Source organism: Sorex araneus, chromosome X (genome assembly GCF_027595985.1).
Source record: "Sorex araneus isolate mSorAra2 chromosome X, mSorAra2.pri, whole genome shotgun sequence".
Taxonomy (NCBI): domain Eukaryota; kingdom Metazoa; phylum Chordata; class Mammalia; order Eulipotyphla; family Soricidae; genus Sorex; species Sorex araneus.
The window spans coordinates 363,407,683-363,429,452 of NC_073313.1; the positions used below are offsets into that span (position 1 = coordinate 363,407,683).

General features: G+C 44.8%; 1 protein-coding gene across 2 annotated transcripts in view; it reads right to left on the reverse strand.

Annotated features, from left to right (window-relative positions):
- Nucleotides 1–1,539: 1,539 nt before the first annotated feature.
- Nucleotides 1,540–21,770, reverse strand: part of ALK (ALK receptor tyrosine kinase) — a 701,082-nt gene continuing 680,851 nt past the window's right edge. For both annotated transcript variants that reach the window (XM_055121497.1, XM_055121498.1), the window contains 4 exons: nucleotides 20,687–20,788; nucleotides 13,530–13,664; nucleotides 12,620–12,710; nucleotides 1,540–9,650 (listed from right to left, as the gene is read on the reverse strand). In XM_055121497.1, the coding sequence (XP_054977472.1) occupies nucleotides 8,958–9,650; nucleotides 12,620–12,710; nucleotides 13,530–13,664; nucleotides 20,687–20,788 (1,021 nt within the window). In that variant the 3' untranslated portion in view covers nucleotides 1,540–8,957. The remainder of the gene's footprint in view (nucleotides 9,651–12,619; nucleotides 12,711–13,529; nucleotides 13,665–20,686; nucleotides 20,789–21,770) is intronic.

The following is a 21,770-nucleotide window of genomic DNA, read 5'->3' on the forward strand; positions in this document are numbered from 1 at the left end:
GCCTTGTACACAGCCAATCCTGGTTCGATCCCCAGCATCCTCTATGGTTCCCTGAGCATGCCAGGAGTAACCCTAGGTGTGGCCCCCAAACAAAAACAAACAAAAGTAAAAAACCAAAACAAAAAGCAAGCGAAGAATGGTTTGCTAAGATTATTTAACTTTCTCTTTTTTTTAATCCAAGTGGGATTTCATATAGTTAGGATAGGTCACAAAATTTAGAATTTGGTTTCAAAATTCATAATTACTTACATTCTACTTGAGAGGAGGAAGTGTTAAGGCCTGGGGAGATAGCTCAGTGAGCTCTGAGGGTATGCTTTTCATGCAGGGGACCTGGTGGGTTCCATCCCCAAGATGACTTGGATCTCCTGAACCTCTCTGAATGATCCCTGAGCTCTGAGCTGGGAGTAATCCTGAATACTGCCAAGTGTCTCCCCTATATAAAAAAGAACATAAACAAATGCCTTGCTATTGTATATTCGAGTGCTTTGATGGGAATATTTTAAGTGCTTCCGAGAATATCTAGATGCTCGCTGACTCTGAGCTGGGACTCTGACCTGGGTGGGTACCCCTGCGTCTCCAGTTCCCCTCCCATTGGCTGTTTTCTCTTTACCATGTCGCATCCCCTCAGTCATGCCCCAAATTTTACTCATTAATTCTCTCTTCTGTTGTGGAATTGAGGGTGAGATTGTGACTATCTTGCCCATTTTTTTTCATTCTTAACACTTGGAGTGATCCACCTAGGAGATGCTCAATCAGCACATTTGTTGAATGAAGAAGCAATGAAGGCCACCATCATTTAAAATAGAGGTATTGAAATCCAGAGAGATAGTACCATGGGTAAGGCACTTGCATTGATCACGAGCATCTCATATGGTCCCCCCTCACCCAGCCCCACCAGGATGATCCCTGAGCACCACCAAATGTGCTCCCCCACCCAAATACAATAAAACAGAATGTTGGTATTATCTAGCTGACTGCAGGTGACCTCAGACACCAAGCTATGAAACAAGGGTTACAGAAGACAAGAAAGGTTTGCATCATGGCAACCCAACTTTCCTCCAAATTGTGACTTGTTGCAGTAAGAAGGAATTGGGAAGGCATAGTAGGGTCACCTAAATCAGCTTCCTGTGTCTCCAGACCAGTTCAGCATTCTACTTTGATGGGATGATGATTCAGAGAAATAGTGGTACGGTGTGGTCTAATAGGGGCATTTTTAGCTCAGGAAGTCTTCCTTCCTTCCTTCCTTCCTTCCTTCCTTCCTTCCTTCCTTCCTTCCTTCCTTCCTTCCTTCCTTCCTTCCTTCCTTCCTTCCTTTCTTTCTTTCTTTCTTTCTTTCTTTCTTTCTTTCTTTCTTTCTTTCTTTCTATCTTTCTTTCTTTCCTAAGAAATGCAGTTAAGACATTTGACCAATGATTAGAGGCCTAATGTGTGAAGAATTCCTGTTAATTAAGAAACCAATCTAGTAATTTTAACTATCAGATGGACAGTTACTTAAATGAGTGACTCAGTGACTCTATGAATCAAGACATTGCAAGCCAGTAGGAATTGATTCTTTTTATTTTTCTTCATGCCCTTTGCTTCACTACACTTATAATACAAATACAGCAGTTAATACAAAACTCACATGATCACATATATTTTAGTCATTGTAGAATAATATCTCTGGTACATGGGCCCTTATTTACAAACAATGTCACAGAAGCTGCTCAAAAACACAATTGACATTCCTCATGAAGCTTGTGTGGAGACTCAACAGGTCAAATAAGACATGTTAAGGTTTTGTTACAAGCAGAATATGACACCTTTGCAAAAAATCCTACCAAGTTTTTTGCTAATGCTGCTTTGAATGGGAGGGAAAGAGAAGTATAGGTGGAGGAATTCAACAGAAACATATTACTGATACTATTTTCATTGTTTGGTAGAATGAAAGTTCCTCTGTTTCCAGTCTCTTATTAGAGTATCTTATCATGAATGGAATTTTTGTGATAAAGTGGCAACACATTCCAGCCATTCACTCTACAGTTCAGAAAATAGAGGGGGCATGCATGATGGATGGCACTGCAGGGGGCGCCAAGGAGTTCTGAATTATGTTAGTGAAGACATTTCAGGTGTTTAAATTCAGGCTAGTAGCATTAAGATATTAACCTGTTCCCAATGGTCACTGGTGTCATTTAAAAACACTTATAAACCTGCCCTAAGGTGGCTTCTAAAATCCTAAATGATCCAAAGCCACATGACTTTTCTGCTCGTAAAGAAATGGGGGCGGGGGGGGGGGGGCGGAGAGGGCACTGGAGCAATAACACAGTGGGTATACGGCACGCAGCCAAACCAGGTTCAATTCCCAGCATCCCATACGGTTCCCCCGAGCATCACCAGTAGTAGTTCCTGAGTGCAAAGCCAGGAGTAACTCCTATGCATCGCCAGGTATGATCCAAAAAGAAAAAGAAATTGGAGTACTCACACATGCGCACCCCTGTACGAAGACCAGTGAAATTTGACTTCTGGATCAGATCTTAATCAGAGTTGGAGCTGGGTAAGGGAAATTAAATAAGGAGCTTCTGAAAACTCTCTGTACGGTGCTGAATTTGAATTGTAAGCATTTCCAAACTGCCTGACTGCTCAGGGGCTACGTGCTTAACCTCTGTCGGGCTGCTAGAGGTAAAATTCTTGCAACTCCAGTCTAATAGAATTCATTTTGCCTTCACTCAAGACAGACTTATCTTCCTGAAGACTAAACTAATTATTTGTTCACATAGCAAATCAAATCAGACTGACATGGAAGTGACTCGAGTTAACATTATACGCACTGCTTCAAGCCATTCTTTTTATTCTTTGTCTAATATGACGTGAGATTCAGCTTAAATCTCAGTCAACAGTGTTAATGATAGTGGCTGTCCATGACACTTCTTGTTAGGAAGGATAGGTGTTAGCTGTCCAACAGCTTTGAAAACATATCCCAAGGTGGATTTTTAAACGAATTTTAGCAATCATAGAAAGGCCCCTATTGATTTCAGGAAAAAGTAGATTTTCCATGACAGACAGTAAGAGAGCAGGAAAGTAAAATACAAATTAGTTCCTTTCTTTATTGAATCTGCCAATAAAAATAAGTTCCTAATAAGAATTCTAAGAGATTACTCATTATCAATTAAAAGTACTGTGATTTTTCTCATATGGCCTTTCTGTTCCTTGAGGGAAGGGAGACTTAGGGACTCCAGAAATATGTGATCTTAAATGCCTTCACTCCCTGTACCCTCACCCACCACACACAAAATTATGTCTTTACTATGACTTTCTCCCAAGAACTATGAAATACTATATAAATATTACTTTCAAATGGCGCCCTCCCAAAGAAAAGGCAAATTGTTCTTCTCTCAACTATCAGATACACTAAAAGATAGAAAACTTGGGCTGGAGAGAGAATACAGTGGGTATGTGCCTTTGCATGCAGTTGACTGGGGTTCGATCCCTGACATCGTGTATCATTCCCCAAGCTCCTGCCAAGAGGGATCCCTGAGCTCAGAGCCCTGAGCTCCTCCAATTGTGACCCCCAAACAAAACCAAAAATCTAGCCAAAAGTTTTTGCTTTGGGAGAGGGAGGTTTGAACTGACTCTTTTGTTGGGATCTCTGGTTTTCAGATGTGCTACAAAGCTACAGTCGTTACAAAAATTGCCCCTCAGGTGAAAATCTCTGAAAACCTAAGCAAGAAGGCTTCTATAAGAGCTTGCGGTCAGGGGAGCGAGGACTTTCATGATGAATCCCTCACAGTGCGCAGCAAGATCCTTATTTAGGAATGTTGAACCCCAAGACACCACCTGGCTCAGACCTGTGGCTTGTTCTGAGGCTCCTTTGGGGGAATGAGCCAAGAGAAACTAATCGATACCTTATTCATACCAGGTCCAGAATGTTTGGGGTATGTGTAGAGAGACCCTTCCAAAGTCACTTCTATTGTACTAAGGGAATAGGGCTGCTGAATAGCCGACCCCACAGAAGAGGAATCAGCCCTGTGACCTTGTGGGCGGCAGGTCATTAAACAAACATGCTTCCCAGAGTCCTGGAGTGCTGCTGTTTCCAGGAAGGCCTCCTGATTAACCCCCTATTGCTATGTTAATGGTTTTGGAGTTTGTTAAAGAGATCCTTGAATAGAATAAACAGCTGATGCTAAACGTCTTTCTGGTGTACAACATTATAAAGATTACACTGCTCATCGGAATTGTGCATTGAATGGACTGTTTTGGTTTCTAAATGAATGGAAGCAGAGTGTATGTTGCATGCATGCTCTGTCTCTCTCTCTCTCTCTCTCTCTCTCACACACACACACACACACACACACACACACACACACACACACACGCGCGCGCGCGCGCACGCACATACAATGTCCTGCCAGTTGTGGACCTGTTGTTAGAATTTCTATAAAGGTGAAGTCTTACAGACTCAGACTCAGAGTTGGTAGGGACCTTAGATCATTGTAGTCCTGATACCTGACGCTCAACTGCTGTCCAAATGGTTTGCTATTTCTGGAGACCCTGGTTATCATGAAAATATTCAACATAGAATCATAGGAAGTTTCATTGATCCGATATGTTTTAGGTGGGAAAGTAACCTCTCTGCAAAAGATACATTGTAGGGAGTTTTAATATGCCAATTAAGGCATGTGATGTTAAGATTTAGCCAGATGGTTAATAAGAGTTCAATAAATTTAATGAGAATTTCAGTGACTAACCCTCTGAAACTCACCTACTGAAGGAGCATATTAGTGATGATGAAATAAATATTTATGAGTAACTGCAGTCAGAGAGGACTAGAGCAGTAGCAAAGTGGGTAGGGCGTTTGCCTTGCATGCAGCCGACCCGGGTTCGATTCCTCTGTCCCTCTCGGAGAGCCCAGCAAGCTACCGAGAGTATCCCGCCTGCACAGCAGAACCTGACAAACTACCCATGGCGTATTTGATATGCCAAAAAGAGTAACAGTAATTCTCACGATGGAGATGTTACTGGTGCCTGCCTGAGCAAATCAATGAACAACGGGACAACAGTTCTACAGTGCAGTCAGAGAGCCTGTGGCCTTAGCAGGTTGATTGGGGTGTTAACTTCTCAGTGTTAAGAATCAACATGGATTGTCACTGCAGACACTTTGGTACTTGAGATTTTTTGAATGTGCCTGTTGGGGTCACCTCTATGGAAGAAAGTTTCACCTTTGCATCTCATTTTCTGAGTACTGAAGAGCGAAAAATCTTTAGTCCCACATAGATTTAAGTTATGTGCTCCTCACTCCCAACATACAACATATGATAGTCTGGCCTTGAGCTTTTCAGAGATTTAAAGGGGGATAGATATATGGAAATAGCTTTGTACTTGAACAGTGCGTGATAAAGGTGTAAACCTACTCAGGTGCCACGTGAAGATCAGTCTTCAAGAAGCCTTGCTGTTTGTTCTTGGAGACTGTTTTCTACCTTAGGCACCGTGTCAGGGATTTTGGGAATGCTGATTTGTATTGTGTGTGTTCACATAACACTGGGAAACTTTTCCTGCAAGGAAATTTGCAAAGTTAAGGGATCCGTGTCACCAGTAAAGATAGATTAACAACCCGCCTACGTAGGGTTTTCTGAATGTTGCCACGCAAGAGTGGTCTGAGTGTTATTCAAAGTAGCATGAATTCATGTATTTCATATCTGCTAAATTCAGAAATTTCAGTCCTGCTATTATCCATTTTGATGGTCTAATCCTTTAGAATGTCTTGGTGGTCCTGTGAATTTAGATAGGAAGACCTCATATTTATGAAATAGTTAATGTATAGTTGCATGATGGGCTGGAGCAATAGCACAGTGGGTAGGGCATTTGTCTTGCATGTGGCAGACCCGGGTTCAATTCCTCCGCCCCTCTCAGAGAGACTGGCAAGCTACAGAGAGTATCTTGCCTTCATGGGAGAGCCTGGCAAGCTAGCCATGGTATATTCGATATGCCAAAAACAGTACCAACAAGTCTCACAATGGAGATGTTACTGTGCCCGCTCAAGCAAATTGATGAGCAACGGGATGACAGTGATGACAGTGACAGTGATAGTTGCATGATAACTTACAGCTAGAGCTTTACCACCGACTGTATGTCGGGGCCATCAAGTAAAAGGCAAATCATAAAAAATAGATTCTTTGTGTTTTGATACTGCTTATTTTCAACACAGTTCTAACTAGGAGAGAATTTCTTAGTCTTCTTTTGAGCTGAAAGGATTTAGTTCTATTAGGAGACTTGTGGCTATCAGAGTGATGGAAGAAGGGCACCATAGAAGAGGCAAGTGGGTGGACTGTGGGTGGGAGGCATACACACACATACACACACACACACACACACACACACACACACTGTACCTGACTCCTTCCGACCCCATCTACAGAATAATTCAAGAGGCTAGAGGCCATTCAACAAGAGTGCTCATTCCTTCTCAAGTATTCTCCCCGTGAGCACAGAGAAGGGAAGTTAGTGTTCTCAGTGGGGACAGGAAGGTGCAGACAGGTCTACATCCCAGGGAAAGCTGGGACTCAGGCCCGTGCTCATGGAAGACATCCTAACTTTCCATGTCTGAGGAGATCGTGATACTTGAAATAAAATTCACTCCTGCTACTACTGCTACTTCTATTTGCTTTCTACCACCCATTAAACCGATCATTTCTCACAAATTGCCAATTTCCTAATGGAATGGCTGGGGGGCTTTGATGGGTTTCTTAATGGTTATCAAATGTAAACAATTATGCCAGTTTCTGGTTTACTTAACATCTTCAGCAAACTTTAATTGTGCTTGTTCATGTTATAGGTGGAAGTTTCTATCCTAGTTATTTGAGTCTATACTTCTATATGGATTCTTGGAGGCCTATGGCTGGAGCAACACTGAGGGGACAAAGGTCCAGATTAATGTTATGCTGATACCTAGGGCTGACAGCGGGTTCAATGCGGGTTCAATGAAACATCTTGAGGTCATCATATCTGGGTGTGGAGTTGTTTATTATCCATATACACAGGCTTTATGACTCAACTATCATTTACATGAAAACTAATAGTGAATAAGACAATTAGAACCAACAAATCAATCTCTGGTAGTAAGGCACAACCTGAGAATGTAATGGTTTGTAGTGCTTAAGGAGACACAAGGGATATATTTGCCCCCTTAATCACTATAAGGAGCCAGATGCTGAAGCATCTATTGGGTTGGTCACTAGTGTAACAAACACATAAGAAAATGCTGATTCGAGTGTAGAATGGAACCTTCATTGTGATTTTTTAGGGCAGTGTGAGATGCTGGGGCCCCTTCAGGTGGCATAAGACTTAGATTAATGCTATAGCATCAGACTGTTCTGTGCCTGATGTGAGTCAACACTTTACAGATAGTTATCTAGAGATGAGTTCATTGCTATTTCATCTTCATCTGATGAAAATATTTTTGGCAGTTAAGCTAAGGGATAGTGTGCAGGATATCAGTGCTTCTACAGATGTGCTGAACTAGCAGTGAGGGCGAGGCATCTGCCTCAGGAGAGATGAACGTTGGTATAGTATTAACTTTGAAAAAGACACGCCTTTCCCACATCCAAAGTGAAATGTTTTGTATAGGTGCAACCACAAGGAGTTGGTCTATGTCTATATACAGTGCCTTTTCTTGTGACTAGCAAGCAATAAAAAATGCTTTTTTTTTCCCTCTCAAAGTGATGCTTTGGCACAACTACCACCAGGAAAGAAACTGGCCATGAGAATGGAGAAGCAGAGAGAATGAAGGGAAAACTTACTGATAGAGTAAAGCCGTACCACTTAAATAGGTGTGTACGATGGGATAGATTCCCAATCGGTTGTTGTGGGAACAAAGTTCCTCTATGAAAACCAAGTTCCAAACTCCCATGATCATGTGCCCGTGATACCATCTGCACCCCAGGGCTCCTTGGGTCCTTGACTCACCACTGTCCAGCTGTATAAACAATGCCTCGGATAACTTTGGCAGACTTGGGTTCCCATGCACACTTGTATCACATGATTAGGGGACAGGGGGAAGCTCGGGTGAATGCTTCAGCAAGGAGTCCTTACTGCCTTGGACAGCTTTACCTGTTTATCAGCTGAAAATTCAGTTTGGAAGCTTGCCTGATAGAGATTGCTAGAAGGTTTTGCCCTAAGACAGAGACACTGGACCCAGGCATGGGTATACTTCTGTGTACCCATGATCTCTGATATATGGCTGCCACTTTAACCTCTCTGGTTTTTAAACTATCTGCTTCCTTCACTTTTAAAAGAAGTGATCCCTTGACTCTTGAGTTTTCCAATCCAGGGGGAGAGACCTCACACTTTTGTTTGGGTTTAGGAGAGGGTTTTCTTAAGGCATGAGGTATAGAGATAGGACATCTGCATCTCCGGATCTGGACTGGGGTTTGAAACTCAAGCACGCTGATGTCCGTGCCCCCCTCAGAGGAGCAGGCACGCCTTTCCCCAGCACCCCCGGCCCCATTTGCATCGGTCCCAGCAGCACGGCTAGAAGAAGCATCCCCACATCTTCAAGGTGGCGTTTCGCTGAGCTGCCTCTGACTTTTCCAAGTGCTCACTGGCTTTCCCTAGGCCAGCCGGTCCAAAGCACGGCATCCTGTCTATTCCCGCCCCCAGTGACAGGTAAGGACACGTTGGGAGCTCTGGCTCTGAAGGACAGAGGCTCCCCACATGGGCAAGCAGCAAGAGGGAGGGTCCGCCGGGCAAGCACGGCACCCACACAGCCCCAGGGGCTGGCCTTGAGCCCACCCACCTTTACAATGCTTACCTCTCCCAAACAGACTGGCAGGAGCCCCCCTCCAAACCTTCCTAGAGCGTGTGGCAAACACCATGCTCTATGTGGCACTTCAAAACAAGTTGGCACAAAACGAAAAGTGACATTTGGTCTCTGGCAGAGGAGTCATTCCTTGTCCCTCCTCCGTGGGCCCAGGCTTGCCCCGGACTCAGGGCCCAGGCTGGGTCTTCAGCACGGGGTCCTCATAATGACTCGTCGCGGGGGCAGCGGTGGCCTCCAGAGGCAAGCCCTGCTGCTGGTAGCCGTAGTTGACGGTGCCACAGGGGAAGTGACGCAGCCGGAAGAGAGGCACTTCCTTCATGTTGGCCGTCAGCGAAGAAGGTTCTAGGAGCAGGGAGGTGCCTGGCAGTCGGCCGGGAGCCACATTCGGTGGGGGTGGGACAGTACAGCTCCCCTCGCGGGCCAAGTCCCCTCTGCTGTGCGGTTCCTTCTTGGTGGGAACACTGTTCTTTTTGGCGGGCTTCTCTGCAAACCAGGAGCCGTACGTCGGGTTCCATAGGCTGGTGGGTTTGTTTCTGGATCCCTGGACTTTGTGCAGCTCTGAGGGTGGGTTGGACTGAGAGAAGGCCATGTTCACGTGTCCCCCTTCTCCAGCGGGTCCCCTCGCCACGCGAACCGAGAGCTCTGCAGCTGGCGGCTTCCTCGGGGCCTTGGCAGAGGAGGTGGACGGCAGCGGGGCCAGCGCAGCAGGCTCCTGCCCTTCCTCCCGCTTCGTTTGAGGAGGGGACACTAGGAGAGGGGGCATCCCCTCGGGGTCTTTGGGCCTCATGGGCACCTTCTCTTCCTCCTCCAGGAGTGGCCCATATTCTATGGGCAAAGCAGTGTTAATGACGTCTGGGTCCTAGAGTTGGAAGAAAGGGAGCCGTCAGCACTCCGCATCCCCGACCAGGCCTTGGCTCTGGACGATTCCTTGGGGACCCTCTCCTCCCGAATCCTCACAAATGACAAGACCATTGCTTGGTGGGACTCTGAATTTATAAGCACAGGGGAATAGGGAGTGACCAGGAATATGCCATTATCATTTTTGTTTTTGTTAATTTTTTTATTAGTCAATCACCGTGGGGTACAGTTATAAACTTACGAACTTTTATGTTTGCATTACAGTCATACAGTGATTGTTTACCCATCCCTCCACCAGTGCCCATTCTCCCCCACCAATGTTCCCAGCCTCCCTCCCACCACCTCACCCCATCCCCCACCACCCCACTGGTGAAGGTTCGAGCATTGTATAACTGAGACTTAAACCTGAAACCTTTGTAACTTGCCATTATCTTTGAGGCAGAGCATAAGTGCTGTGAAGAGTGGGCTGGGAAGCCGCCAAGGGCCTGGGGTTGGGTCAGGAAAGACTTTCAGAGACAACCTTTGAGAAACCTTATGGGCTAGTGGATTTAAACATATGTATGAACTAATTAAAAAGAAACAATTCCAGTTTATTTTCAACAAAATTCTTCCAGTTAAAAGGAGGGTCTCAGTGTGTGTGTGTGTGTGTGTGTGTGTGTGTGTGTGTGTGTGTGTGTGTGTGTGTAGGGGGTGGAGCTAAGGCAACATTTCCTGCTGCTCACCAGGAGGGTTCTTCCTGGCTCCCCAGTTGCCTCCCAGTCTTATCACTGTGATGGGTTATGCATGACTGTGACTTCTGCATTCCACCACAACAGCGGTCCTTTCAGCAAGTTAATAGGGTGAGGTCCTCTGTGATCCCCAGGGGTTACTGAAGAGCTCAGGAAAACCTTTGCAAAGCCCCCTCAGTAGCTTGATCATCATGTTTACAGTCGCTGACAGTGTCCCGGGGATAACACTCTTCAACTTTCCATGTTCTTTACCCTTTTCCATCCAAGAAATGCACCCTCGGTTAAGTGCTGCACCTCAGGTTCACAATGCATTAGATTGTGAATTAACTTTTGCTCATTGTGCCTTCAGAAAAAAAAACCATTGAGTGCTACCAAGGTTTTCATGACCCCACACTTGGTGATGTAACCTCATATGGGGTTGTGACCTACAAGTGAAGAACTGAGGCCTTTAGAAGAGCAGGGTAATTGGGCAGAGGGCCAAGAAAACTTGGGGCAGCAAATTTAAACCTGGAGAAATGTAATTCATGAGTATTTCATGCAAATTGAAAAGCATTACTTATGGGTAACAGAAAAGTACACTGGTCCAGTATTCGTCAGCCAAGAATGAAGAGTCACAAAGAACTGATTGACTTTGTTTCACTCTTTCTTTCCTTTTCTGTTCAATTCTATAAGGAGTCATTCTAAATATGTCTATAGAATGCCCTAGTTTATTATGGTTGTATACTTTTTGGGGAAAAGAACCTCTCTCTCTCCACACACACGCACACACACATATTTAATGGGTGTATCCCATTAACATCTTACCACGGTATCCTAAATGCCATATGAATGTCAAGTTCTCAGAACCCTAACTTGATAAAACTGAGGTTCCTCTGAGATACAGACCAGTTTACCTGCTTTAAATGGAAAGGACCGTGGGGAATGGAACATGAAGTAAGGAAAATAACTATAGTTTTAAAATGAAATTTGTTGTTGCCACCAAGATGAGGGGCCTTGGAGAGGGAGAGATTTATCATCTGACTTCTCCAGTGCTCATGGATACAGAGAGTCTCAGGAGTGGGATCCCAGGGAAAGGATGAGGAAGCAGAGGCTAGAACAGAAAAGAGGGAGAAAAGGCAATTCTCCAGGGGCAGGGACTTGCCTTTACTTGTCCTTGCATTGGGAACAGGGTGAGAATGGTGTGGAGGCAGAGTGCAACTCAAGGGAATTCCCCTGGAGTCTGCCTCTTGTCAATGGGGCGAGAAAAGAAATTCAGCCAGGACTGGAGGAAGAGGGAGGAGGTCTATGCAGCAAGACGTGTAGGGAACTGTGTGGCTATTCCGTGTATCTCAGCGAGGATAAAGTGAAATGATGAAAGAAGATGTGTATTACAGATGCTATTTTGACGCTAAGGCTGAGGTGAATATTTCTCCAGATTACTTTGCCTTTTTCCCTCTTAGCTCCCTTCTCAGGGATCCTTGGACATACGATGGACCAATTTTACACTGTTAATTGTTTTATATGATGATTTCTCCAAACAAGTCCCTAAACATAGGACAGCTGGTATTTCCCACACTTCTTTCAAATCGCTGTTGTGCCTAATAGAACATTAGGTTATAAGGGACTTGTGGACTAAGTTAATATTTGTGAGTTGATTTCCAAATCCCCCCCATCCATCCCAAATGTCTGCACTATTTTAAGCTGGTGAAGAATTATTTATTAACAAAATTGGCCAACTCACATAGCAATCCTCTTACTTAATAGATAATTAACGCTCATTCACATGCTCATAAGTCTTACTTGGCTGGTTGAACTTTTATTTTCTATTTAAAACATTTTTTCTTTCTTTTTTGGAGTGCACACCTGACAGTTCTCAAGGGTTACTTCTGGCTCTAAATTAAGGGATCACTGCTGGTGTGCTCAGAGGAGCTTAGAAGATGCCGGGTAGACTGTGTGAAAGGCAAGCGCTCTATCTGCTGTGCTGTCGCTCTGGTCCTTTATTTTTCTTTTTTTTTTTGGGGGGGGTCACACCTGGCGATGCACAGGGGTTATTCCTGCCTCTGCACTCAGGAATTACTCCTGGCGGTGCTCAGGGGACCATATGGGATGCTGGGAATTGAACCCGTGTCGGCCGCATGCAAGGCAAACGCCCTACCCGCTGTGCTATCACTCCAGTCCCGGGTCCTTTATTTTTCATTTTAAATTTTTCAAGACTTTTCCATACAATATGGGCTGGGGTACGGGGGTGGGGTGATGTTATTACCTGAGTGCAATATTCAATCCTCTCCAAAATGATGGCAAAGTTAGGTCTGTCTTCAGGCTGGTGTTGCCAGCACTGGGTCATTATCCGGTATCTGCAAGAAGAATGGACCCATAACCAAATCAGGAGAAATGAGTGGAAAAAATACATTCCCTGCCCAATAATTTTCTTTTTTAAAATGTAATTTTGGTGTGGATGCCATGATTTACAGTAACTCATAGTTGAGTTTCTGGCATACTGTGTTCCAACACCAGCCCCACATGAGTCTTTCCCGAGTATTCCCAGGTTGCCTCCCACCTCCCCCTCCCACACCCCCAACCCTAGCTTGCTTCCTTGACAGGCACATCTTTCAAGTATGGTTCTGGGTCCAGAGGGTAGAACTTGACCAGGGCGCCTGTGGTTGGCACATGCTGCCCTCTGCTGATGGGACACAGAGTCAGCCCTGGTATTAAGGTTTCTAGAGCTTTTCCTTCCGCTTCACTTCCCCCCGCCCCCCAAAAAAATTCTTAATCATGTCCCCCATATGCTCTGACTGCAGAAAGGAGGCGAGGGATGCTAGGGAGGATGACAATGAGCTCAGGGACACATACTTCAAGGAGACTTGAGACATGGCAAGGGGTAGCACGATTGGAGTCTGGGAAAGAACTTTCTAGGACTTGTCCCGTGAAACAACTTTCTGGACATGCCCCCAGCCAGACAATGGAAACTTCTGGCATGACATTATTGTTTTCCAGGGTCTGGAAGACTAGCCTCGCTCGCTGAAGCTGACTCCTAGTCCTACGTTAGCGTTCTACAACGTGAGCTCAGCTGTTTCCCCTTCCTAGTTTAAGAAAGCATCATGCAGCTGCAGCTAGTTTTTGAGAAGGAAGACTGTGTCCAGGCACTTATAGGAATGCTCCCGAGAGAGACATACACTGGTCCAGGGCAGTTCTTTGGCGGGTCCATCCGTCCTCCACTGGTGACAAACTCTAGAACTTCTTGGTTGCTTTTGCTGGGGTATGGCATATACCCGAGGGAGAATATTTCCCACAGCAGGACTCCAAAGGACCTGTGGAGAGGGGAGTGGGTGTGGGTTTGCAGACACACTTGGCACCGCACAGCTACACATGCAAGCACGCACACATGTTATGAAATCTTCATGCTTGTAACCACATGTATTCCCACAATAGAACAACACTTGTAACGGTGTGGGGGGGGGGGGGGAGACCAAGAAAGTAGCCCTGTGTAGTACTTCACACACAGACAGACATGTGATTTGTTTGTCTCAGTCACGTTTTTGTGTTAAGACTTTTAGCCGTAATGACAGTAATAGGTAATGTACAATTTGGGACTTGGATTTCAGGGGTGGGGGAGGCATTTGCACATTTTTGTATGACAAAAACACTTTCCATACTAATCAAAAGATTTTAGAAAAGGAATTTTAAATGACTGGAAATCATTCCTTTGAGTGGCTGGAACTTAATCTGCTTATCATTTCCATGTTGTTTCCCACTTTGTAAGTATTTCAGGAGCGATTAGGATAACCTAGCAAAATCTTGGATAACTCTGCTGGAATGTGGAGATGATCATGGGAACGGTCTTGACATACTGCATTTGAACTCTGCTGTGCTGGTCTGAGCAGCAGTGAGTATCATTCAAGAATGCATCAGACATCTCACCGGCATGGAGCACTCTCACTAAACAATGAGAACTTTAAAGAGATGGAAGGATATTTAAAGATATGTTTATTTGACGGGATAAGCAACCTCACTGAATATTTTCCCACATATTTATTAATGAACTCATTTTTTACCTATAAATTGTCTATGAGTATCTTTTGCCTGTTCTAATCCTCATGCTAGTATTGATTTTCTTTTTTACTTATAGACATAGTTTATTTATAAAAGAAGCTTATCTTTAACTTACTGTAATGCTTGTTGTTGCTTTGATATATTTCTTAGAACACCAAGGATGTTCATTCTAAGGAGTTAGATCTATTTGAAAATGTTTTGGTGATTTCTTCCATCGACTTTATAGATTATACAGTCATGCCTGTATCCCCCATAGAATCTTCTATCAATAATTAGATGAATATTTGCTGCTCTTCTAGTTGTGTTTGTTTTCTTCTATCTTCTCTCCAGTCCAGTTAGAATTCAGTTTGGTATATGGTGTGAAGCAAGGAGCTACATAAATTTGTTTTTCCAGATGACCACTCTTCCAATACTATTCCTAGAATATTTACCTTTTTGTTCTTATCTGTGGCATTCATTCACTTCATCTATTTATCTCCTTTTAGTGGTGGTTGGGGGTACAGGTGGTGCTCAGGGATTATTCCTGACTCTGCACTCAGGGGTCATTCCCTGAGGAACTTGGGGAACCATATGGAATGCCAGGGATCAAAACTGGTCAGTCACATGCATGGCAAACATCTTATCCACTGTACTATCTCTCCAACCATCTCAAAAGTATTTCATTTTTTTACTTGCTTTAAATAAACATTGATTTTTATGGTTTATTTGATGCCAAGGATTGATTCTAGGATCTCATCATGTGAAGCATGAGTTTTATTCCCGGACCTTAAAAATAATTTTTTCATGGTCCAAAGTCAACTCCTTTGATATTCTGACTATAACTTTAATTTCTGACCAAAAAGTTTATCTTTGTTTTCTATTTTGTTGTAATTTCTGCTGTCAATAAATATTACTTCCAACATGAAGTAACATTGCTCTCTCCTAAGGAACATAAAATACTTTTAGTGACATAATGTTGGCAACATTTCAGACACTTGTGAGAAGAATTGTGCAAATCCCAACTACTTTTAGGTGAGAAGACCGAAGCGAAGGCTATTTTACAGCTGATTCAAGATGGGGTGAAACACATCATTCAGTCCCCTCATTTCACTTCTTACAAATTGCCTGCTGCATGCATTATTCCTCTCAAGTGATCTTTCTGCCTCCAAGGCAAAACAGAATAAGCAAAACGCACCAAGAAATTAGCAAGGCCTGAAGCATTCCAGCGCTATGTTTTATGCCTGTCAGAACAGAGTGATCACAGTAACCTTTCAGAGGACCAGTGGAGACTGCAAACAGAAGCTTTTGTTTGAAGGGAGCAAAAGTGGAGTTGGTCATAGAACTCTGTTCCTTCCAGACACGGAGCAGGGTCCACTTGAATGAATATTAATCTGGGCCATCCAGTTAAACTCGAATTCCAGATGACACTTATTACATTAGGATATGCCAAATGTTGCATGGACTATACAAAAAAAAATGGGTATTTGCTGTTCATCTGAAATTCAATTTTAACAAGACAGTTTTGCATTTTATTTAGCAGTTCTATAGAAAGGGCTGCAGTGCCCAGCAGTGTGAGAACAGGGCTCAGAGCCCCTTTGGCATGGCTGCCCACAGACACTATCTCAATGCAATACTTTCAGGACCGAGTGACCGCTATACTCCCCACAGGGCCTTTCATTTCCTGGCTTGCCGTTGAGCAATCAGGTGCCACTGGCTCAGTCGTCTTTTAGTTCCTGCTTTCCTTTTCACTACTACTTTATTCTTCTCTTTGGGAGCTTGCAGGACCTGGCTCCCACTGGCCTGAGATTTAATGATGATATGTTTGAGACTCTGTTGTGTCCATGGTGCTTTTGTTCCGGAAATGTATGCCCTTCTGTTCTGGGAAATCTTCTTGAGTGATTTCGTTGATGATTTTATTCTCTTAATTTCCTCTGCTCATTCTCTCCAGACCTCCTATTTGTCAGTTAATTAGATCTGTTGTTTTAATCGCTTACTTTTTTTTTCTTTTCCTTCTACATAAATTCCATCTGTTTATGATTATTTTATTCTAGGTTTACTCAATCCTGTCTCCCAAGCTTTCTGTGACTTTTGCATTTCTATCATCATATTTTGAAACAGTTTTAGAATGTAAAGACATTGCCCAGATAAGAGACTTTCCACATATTACAACACTCCCCTATTTTTAGCACCTTTAGTTAGTCTGGTGCATTTGTGATAATTCATGAGCCAATCTGAAAGCATCAGCATGAGCTCAAACCCAAAGCTCTTCCTTGCTTTTCCCAACCTTTCCTTTCTGTTTCAGAAGCTAATGCAATAATAGCGTCTCCGGAACTGGCCGATCCAGGCTACATGAGAACTTTGGTCACATCTCAGATTCCTTGTTGGGGTGACCTAGTTTGAAGGAGTATGGCTCAGGGTTTTTACAGGATGTCAGGTTGTGATCTGTGGTTTTCCTTAGGATTAGAGTGAGGTCATAGGGTAAGGAAGCATGAGGGAGAAAGATCATGGAGACCAAGCATCGTCTTCCCCGTGTCGGGACAGAGCCCTGAGCATCATCTCTGCCTGCTGCCTTTGCCTTGCTCCTGGCAGATGCAGTCCTGTTCCTTCCTCTCCCCCACTTGACCCTCTTCCCTGTGCACCCAAAGGGAGGGAGCTTGTGCAGTGTCAGGCGCCCCAGCGGGCTCGAGATCCATTCCCTGGGACTCTGCTTCCTCTTTTGCTCTCCAAGAACCTCCCTGCTGAAAACATGGAGTTAAAGGATGCTTCACCCTTGGATGATGACCGCAATAATTTGTCTTTCTTAGGATATTCCAATTTTGTTTTTGTTTCATTTGCGGGGGGGAGGTGTTGGGCTACTCCCAGTGATAAGGACCAAAGGTGAACAGTCAGGGCAAGATTAAGGATATGGCCCTAAAGAAAGGGAATGACCTGGTATGGTGTGTCATGAGAGTGATCTAGGCAGTGTCCCAGAACCCGGATGACAGAGGCCCTGTTGAATCCTGACACCAGGAAAGAATCTGTAAGATTGAAACTGATGCCATGACAGGTGAAAGAAATGAGAAAACTCAAGTAGGCCTCAGGTTCAGTTCCTGAAACTGAAACGGTTTCAGTTTCCCAGAAATCAGACAATGTATAACTAGCCAACCTGAACCCACCTGGAGAGTTCCTGGGCCCAGCTAGTGGGCTCAATCAATCACAAGGTTCCAGAAACCATGGAGCATGTATCCAGCAACCAGAAGCCTATCAGAGTCCAATATATACCCTAGACACTTGCCAGATACCCTTATTTGGTGGGTGATTTTTCTGAAGCAATAAGGCCTATACTGCTTGTGTAATCAAACCCTATAAAAACTATACAAACCGACACAGGAACCCAGGTGTGCAGGACCTGTGGCTGAGATCTCCAAGCCTGCTCAGATTGGGACTGGGCCTCCTCCACTCAGATCCCCAGTTTTCCAGTAGCTTGGCAGTCACACCCACAAACTGCCCCCAGCGCCATGTAATCTCATCAACAGCCAAGATCCAGAAACTATAAAACAAAATTCCCAGAAGAGAGCAATGCAATTTTTCCGGGAGCACGTGGCTGAATTTGCAGCCACAGTACCTCTTTATTTATATTTATTTACTTTTCCCACACGGCAGAGCCTGGCAAGCTACCCATGACATATTTAATATGCCAAAAACAGTAACAACAATGTGCTCTTCATGTTCCTGGAGGAAGCAGATGACATTGGCTTACACTAGCACATGACAGGGACAAATGAAGATGTTACTGGCGCATGCTCGAGCAAATTGATGAACAATGGGATGCCAGTGATACAGTGATATAAACTGCTTGCACTTGAAAGTCGGGGTCACTATCAAGAGACCACTCTGTGTGTGAAATATTTGACCCCAGTTAACTGGAATAAATCTTCTGCTTTTGCATTATCTTGCTCATGTCTCTGTCCATCTCACTGCTTGGGAACCCAGAGTCCCGGGCTTAACAAATCATCTCAATATCTCTCCCTCATTTTAACACTCCACAGTCTTGGAACATAATAAAGAAATGTAGATTTCTAGAATGTTCCCTTGGAGGAGCTGAATCACCCAGCTTGGTTCAAAAGGTATGAAAGGAGAAGGCTTCTGCCTATGTGTGGAGTCCTTCTTTAGGAGACCCCTCCCAGAATCTGGGAGCTTCCCTGATTTCCTTTCCCATTCCTGAAATAAAATCTTTCCTGAATTCAGCCATTTGATCTCCACTCCTTTGCTTTCAGTCTTGACTGCTTGAAGGCAAGAACCTAAGTGCAAGCACCCAGGATAACACCAGCCTTGGGCAACCAGGTGGTGCTGGTATGAACAGGGTCCCTGTCTGCAAAGCATCTACTTAGCAGCCCTGTGAGCTTTCTCTGATCCATAGTTCCATAGTTTGTTTGTTTTCTTAAGTGTTCTTCACTCTGCAATTCCCTCCCCTGGAGTACCTCTTGTATGTTCGCTTTCTTTGGAGCAGACACTTTGCAAAGACTAGCTGCTCCCTGGCTGAAAGGCTGTAACTTAAGAGGGTGACATCACAAAGCTGGTGGGGTCTCCGGGGGAGGCACTCACGCTCGCCTCAGTGGGTGTGTGTTTCCTGTGGTGACTGTGGCAAGTGACGTTAACTCGGTGGCTAAAAGCAACAGACAGACACATCTGCCACTGAGCCTAAGGTCCCCAATCTGGGCAGAGGGCAGGAGACCTCTGGGACTCATCAGGAAATCCTGTGTCACTGTCCCATCTCACCCCAATGCCACCTGCCAAGCCCTTCTCCTTAAAGGTGGACAACAGCAGGCTGCTGGACAACAGGCCTGAGACCTCTCCAGTCTGTTCCCACCTGGCAGTGGTCAGGTGGAAACAGACTAGAGAACTGGGAACATTGCTCGCCTCTGGGAACTTTGTTTCTCTTCCTTGCTCAGCTCCTCCAAGGGAACATTCTAGAATCTGCTCTGTCCTGTCTGTTCCTGTCCCTGCTCTTGGCACTGATGGCGATGGTGGGGTGGGAGGAGACATACGCAGGTTGACTAAAAAGAAACCTCTGTTTCTTGTAGAGAATTCCCCTCCGTGATGGTGACTGTGCCCAAGACCAGGAACACTGTAGGTTTGGTCTCTGCACTTCTGTGCTATATCCAGGGAAGACCCCGAGGCCCTTGGTACTACATGAAGAAGTTGACTCTCCTCTTCCTGTCCCTGGCTACTTGCAGAGAACCTCAGCACTCCCAATTCCTGGGGCTCTCAGGTGGAGTAAATAAAACTGCTTTGGGAACTTGATGTCACCTCGTCAAAGTCAAATTCCTTAGAGAAGAAGGCACCTCTTCTCCATAAAAATCCCAGTTTTGGAAATTTTGTCTTGCTGTCTTTCTTGCCCTTCAGATTTTATGCCACTAAATGACCACAGGATTCCTTTTATTTATGTGTACCTGTTCCAGGAGGGAGCATGGATTAGCTGAGTCCTTGAACATTTCTTCGAGTCCCCTGCTTCCCCCACCCCTTTATTTGCTGATGCCAGAGGGTCACCATGGCAGGGCTCGCACACGTAGCAGTGATCGTCTCACATACCTGGCTGCCGTGTGCAGACATCATACCTTTTGTTGTGGCATTGGAGGTCCCAGACAATAGAGCCACTGTGATTACATGAAGTACATGCAGGGTGGTACCAGAGGTCCAATTAACAGCCTCACACTTGCAGAGTAGGTGTTTGGCCGTCAAGCTACACCCCCAGCTCCAAAATTATGTGTTGCTCTTCTAGTCAAATGTGAAAAACAGTATCGAAAAGCAGGTGCCTCCTAAAGTTATACATAGTTGGGGCCACAAGCTCTTGCCTTACCTGGGTTTGATCCCCAGCACTACATATGGGAAACTGGGCCCCACGAATAGTGATCTTTGAGTACAGAGCCAGGAGTAATAAGCCCTGGAAATCTCCAGGTGTGGTTCCCCCACCAAAAAAAGAAAGTTACAAATAGATCTTCATTCCTGGGCACTTATCCAGAGGAAACAAAATTCATGTTTGTGGAGCTATCTTCAGCCTTCCCCAAATCTTCAATGCAACATTAGTCACAATAGCTGAGAGGGAAACCACCAAATACCCATTGATAGATGATTAAAGATAATGTGTGTGTATTTGCAATGAAATATTATTCCACAGGAGAAAATCCTGCCATTCCCTTGGAGAAAGATGGTTTTCTCTCTTAGCCTTCCCAGCAGGGGGGCTCGCCCCCCTCAGAGCGTGGGTCTATTTGACCCATGGGCACCCTGTAAGGGAGACTGGAGGCGGGCAGCAGAGACTCACCACGTATCTGTTTTGGAGGTGAATATTCCCTCCATGAAGGCCTCGGGGGGCATCCATTTGACCGGCAGCATGGCGCAGCCTCCCTTGCGGTAGTAGCTGGCCCTGCAGGAGGAGAGAGAAACCCAACTGGATGGGGGATGCAGAAGCTCCAGGCAGCTTGAGAAAGTGGCCTCACCAACATCTACCCGTCAAAGGGAAAACAAGGGTTCTGTAGTCCAGGGACAGAGCGGGGAGTCATTCCGAAGTGAGTGTCATTTACTAGGGGACCAAACAGCCTGCAGGGGGCAGGAAGGACTGAATCAATGGCTAGCAGACTTCTGTGCCCGAGATCTTTAATGGGCTTGGTTTATTCTGATTCACTCCACAGCCCAACTCCACCCTGATGCTCACAGTCTGTTTCCGACAATACCCAGTGTTGGATATCATTGGTTTGTCCTTTCTCCCTTGCCACAGAGTTTGGGTTTATCTGGTAATAATCTATAAACAATTCTAGACTACATTGGTATGTCCTGTTCCCCTTGCCACTAGGAGCTTAGGTATATCAGTCACACCCATCAAAGTGCTCCCGAGTCACTCCCATTCCTTTGTTTATCTGTAACCACTTCTACCAGTTTATCTGCTCTTCCTCTCATCAAAATCTGTTAATTTGTAAGGTCAGACCTTGCTAGGACAGTGAACTTGTATTGTAAGTTAATATTGTCTTTCTCCTCTCTTATGTCTTTTGAATAGTTTACTTTAAAATAATATCCTTTTTGTATGGACAAAGAAAGGCAGTTGTTAATATGCTTTGGTAACATGGGATTTAATTGGCTTCACATATTATTCATTCCTGGGCATCTGCTTTCTTGACTTAAGCCTCAGCTGCCCTTACTTCCTAGCACCCCCAAAAGTAGGGTCCCGACGAGGGACGGGACGGACCCAGGGCAAGCGGTGAGTTATGTGCTACCCTGGCATCGAGATGGGCCTGACCAAAGTGCCTAATGCTTAACTATATGTTAAAAGCTTGGTCATGGACATGTTATGTCATGATCCAGAAGCAATGACGAGACTAGGACCCTGTTAGGGCTAGGAAAGACTAATCTGG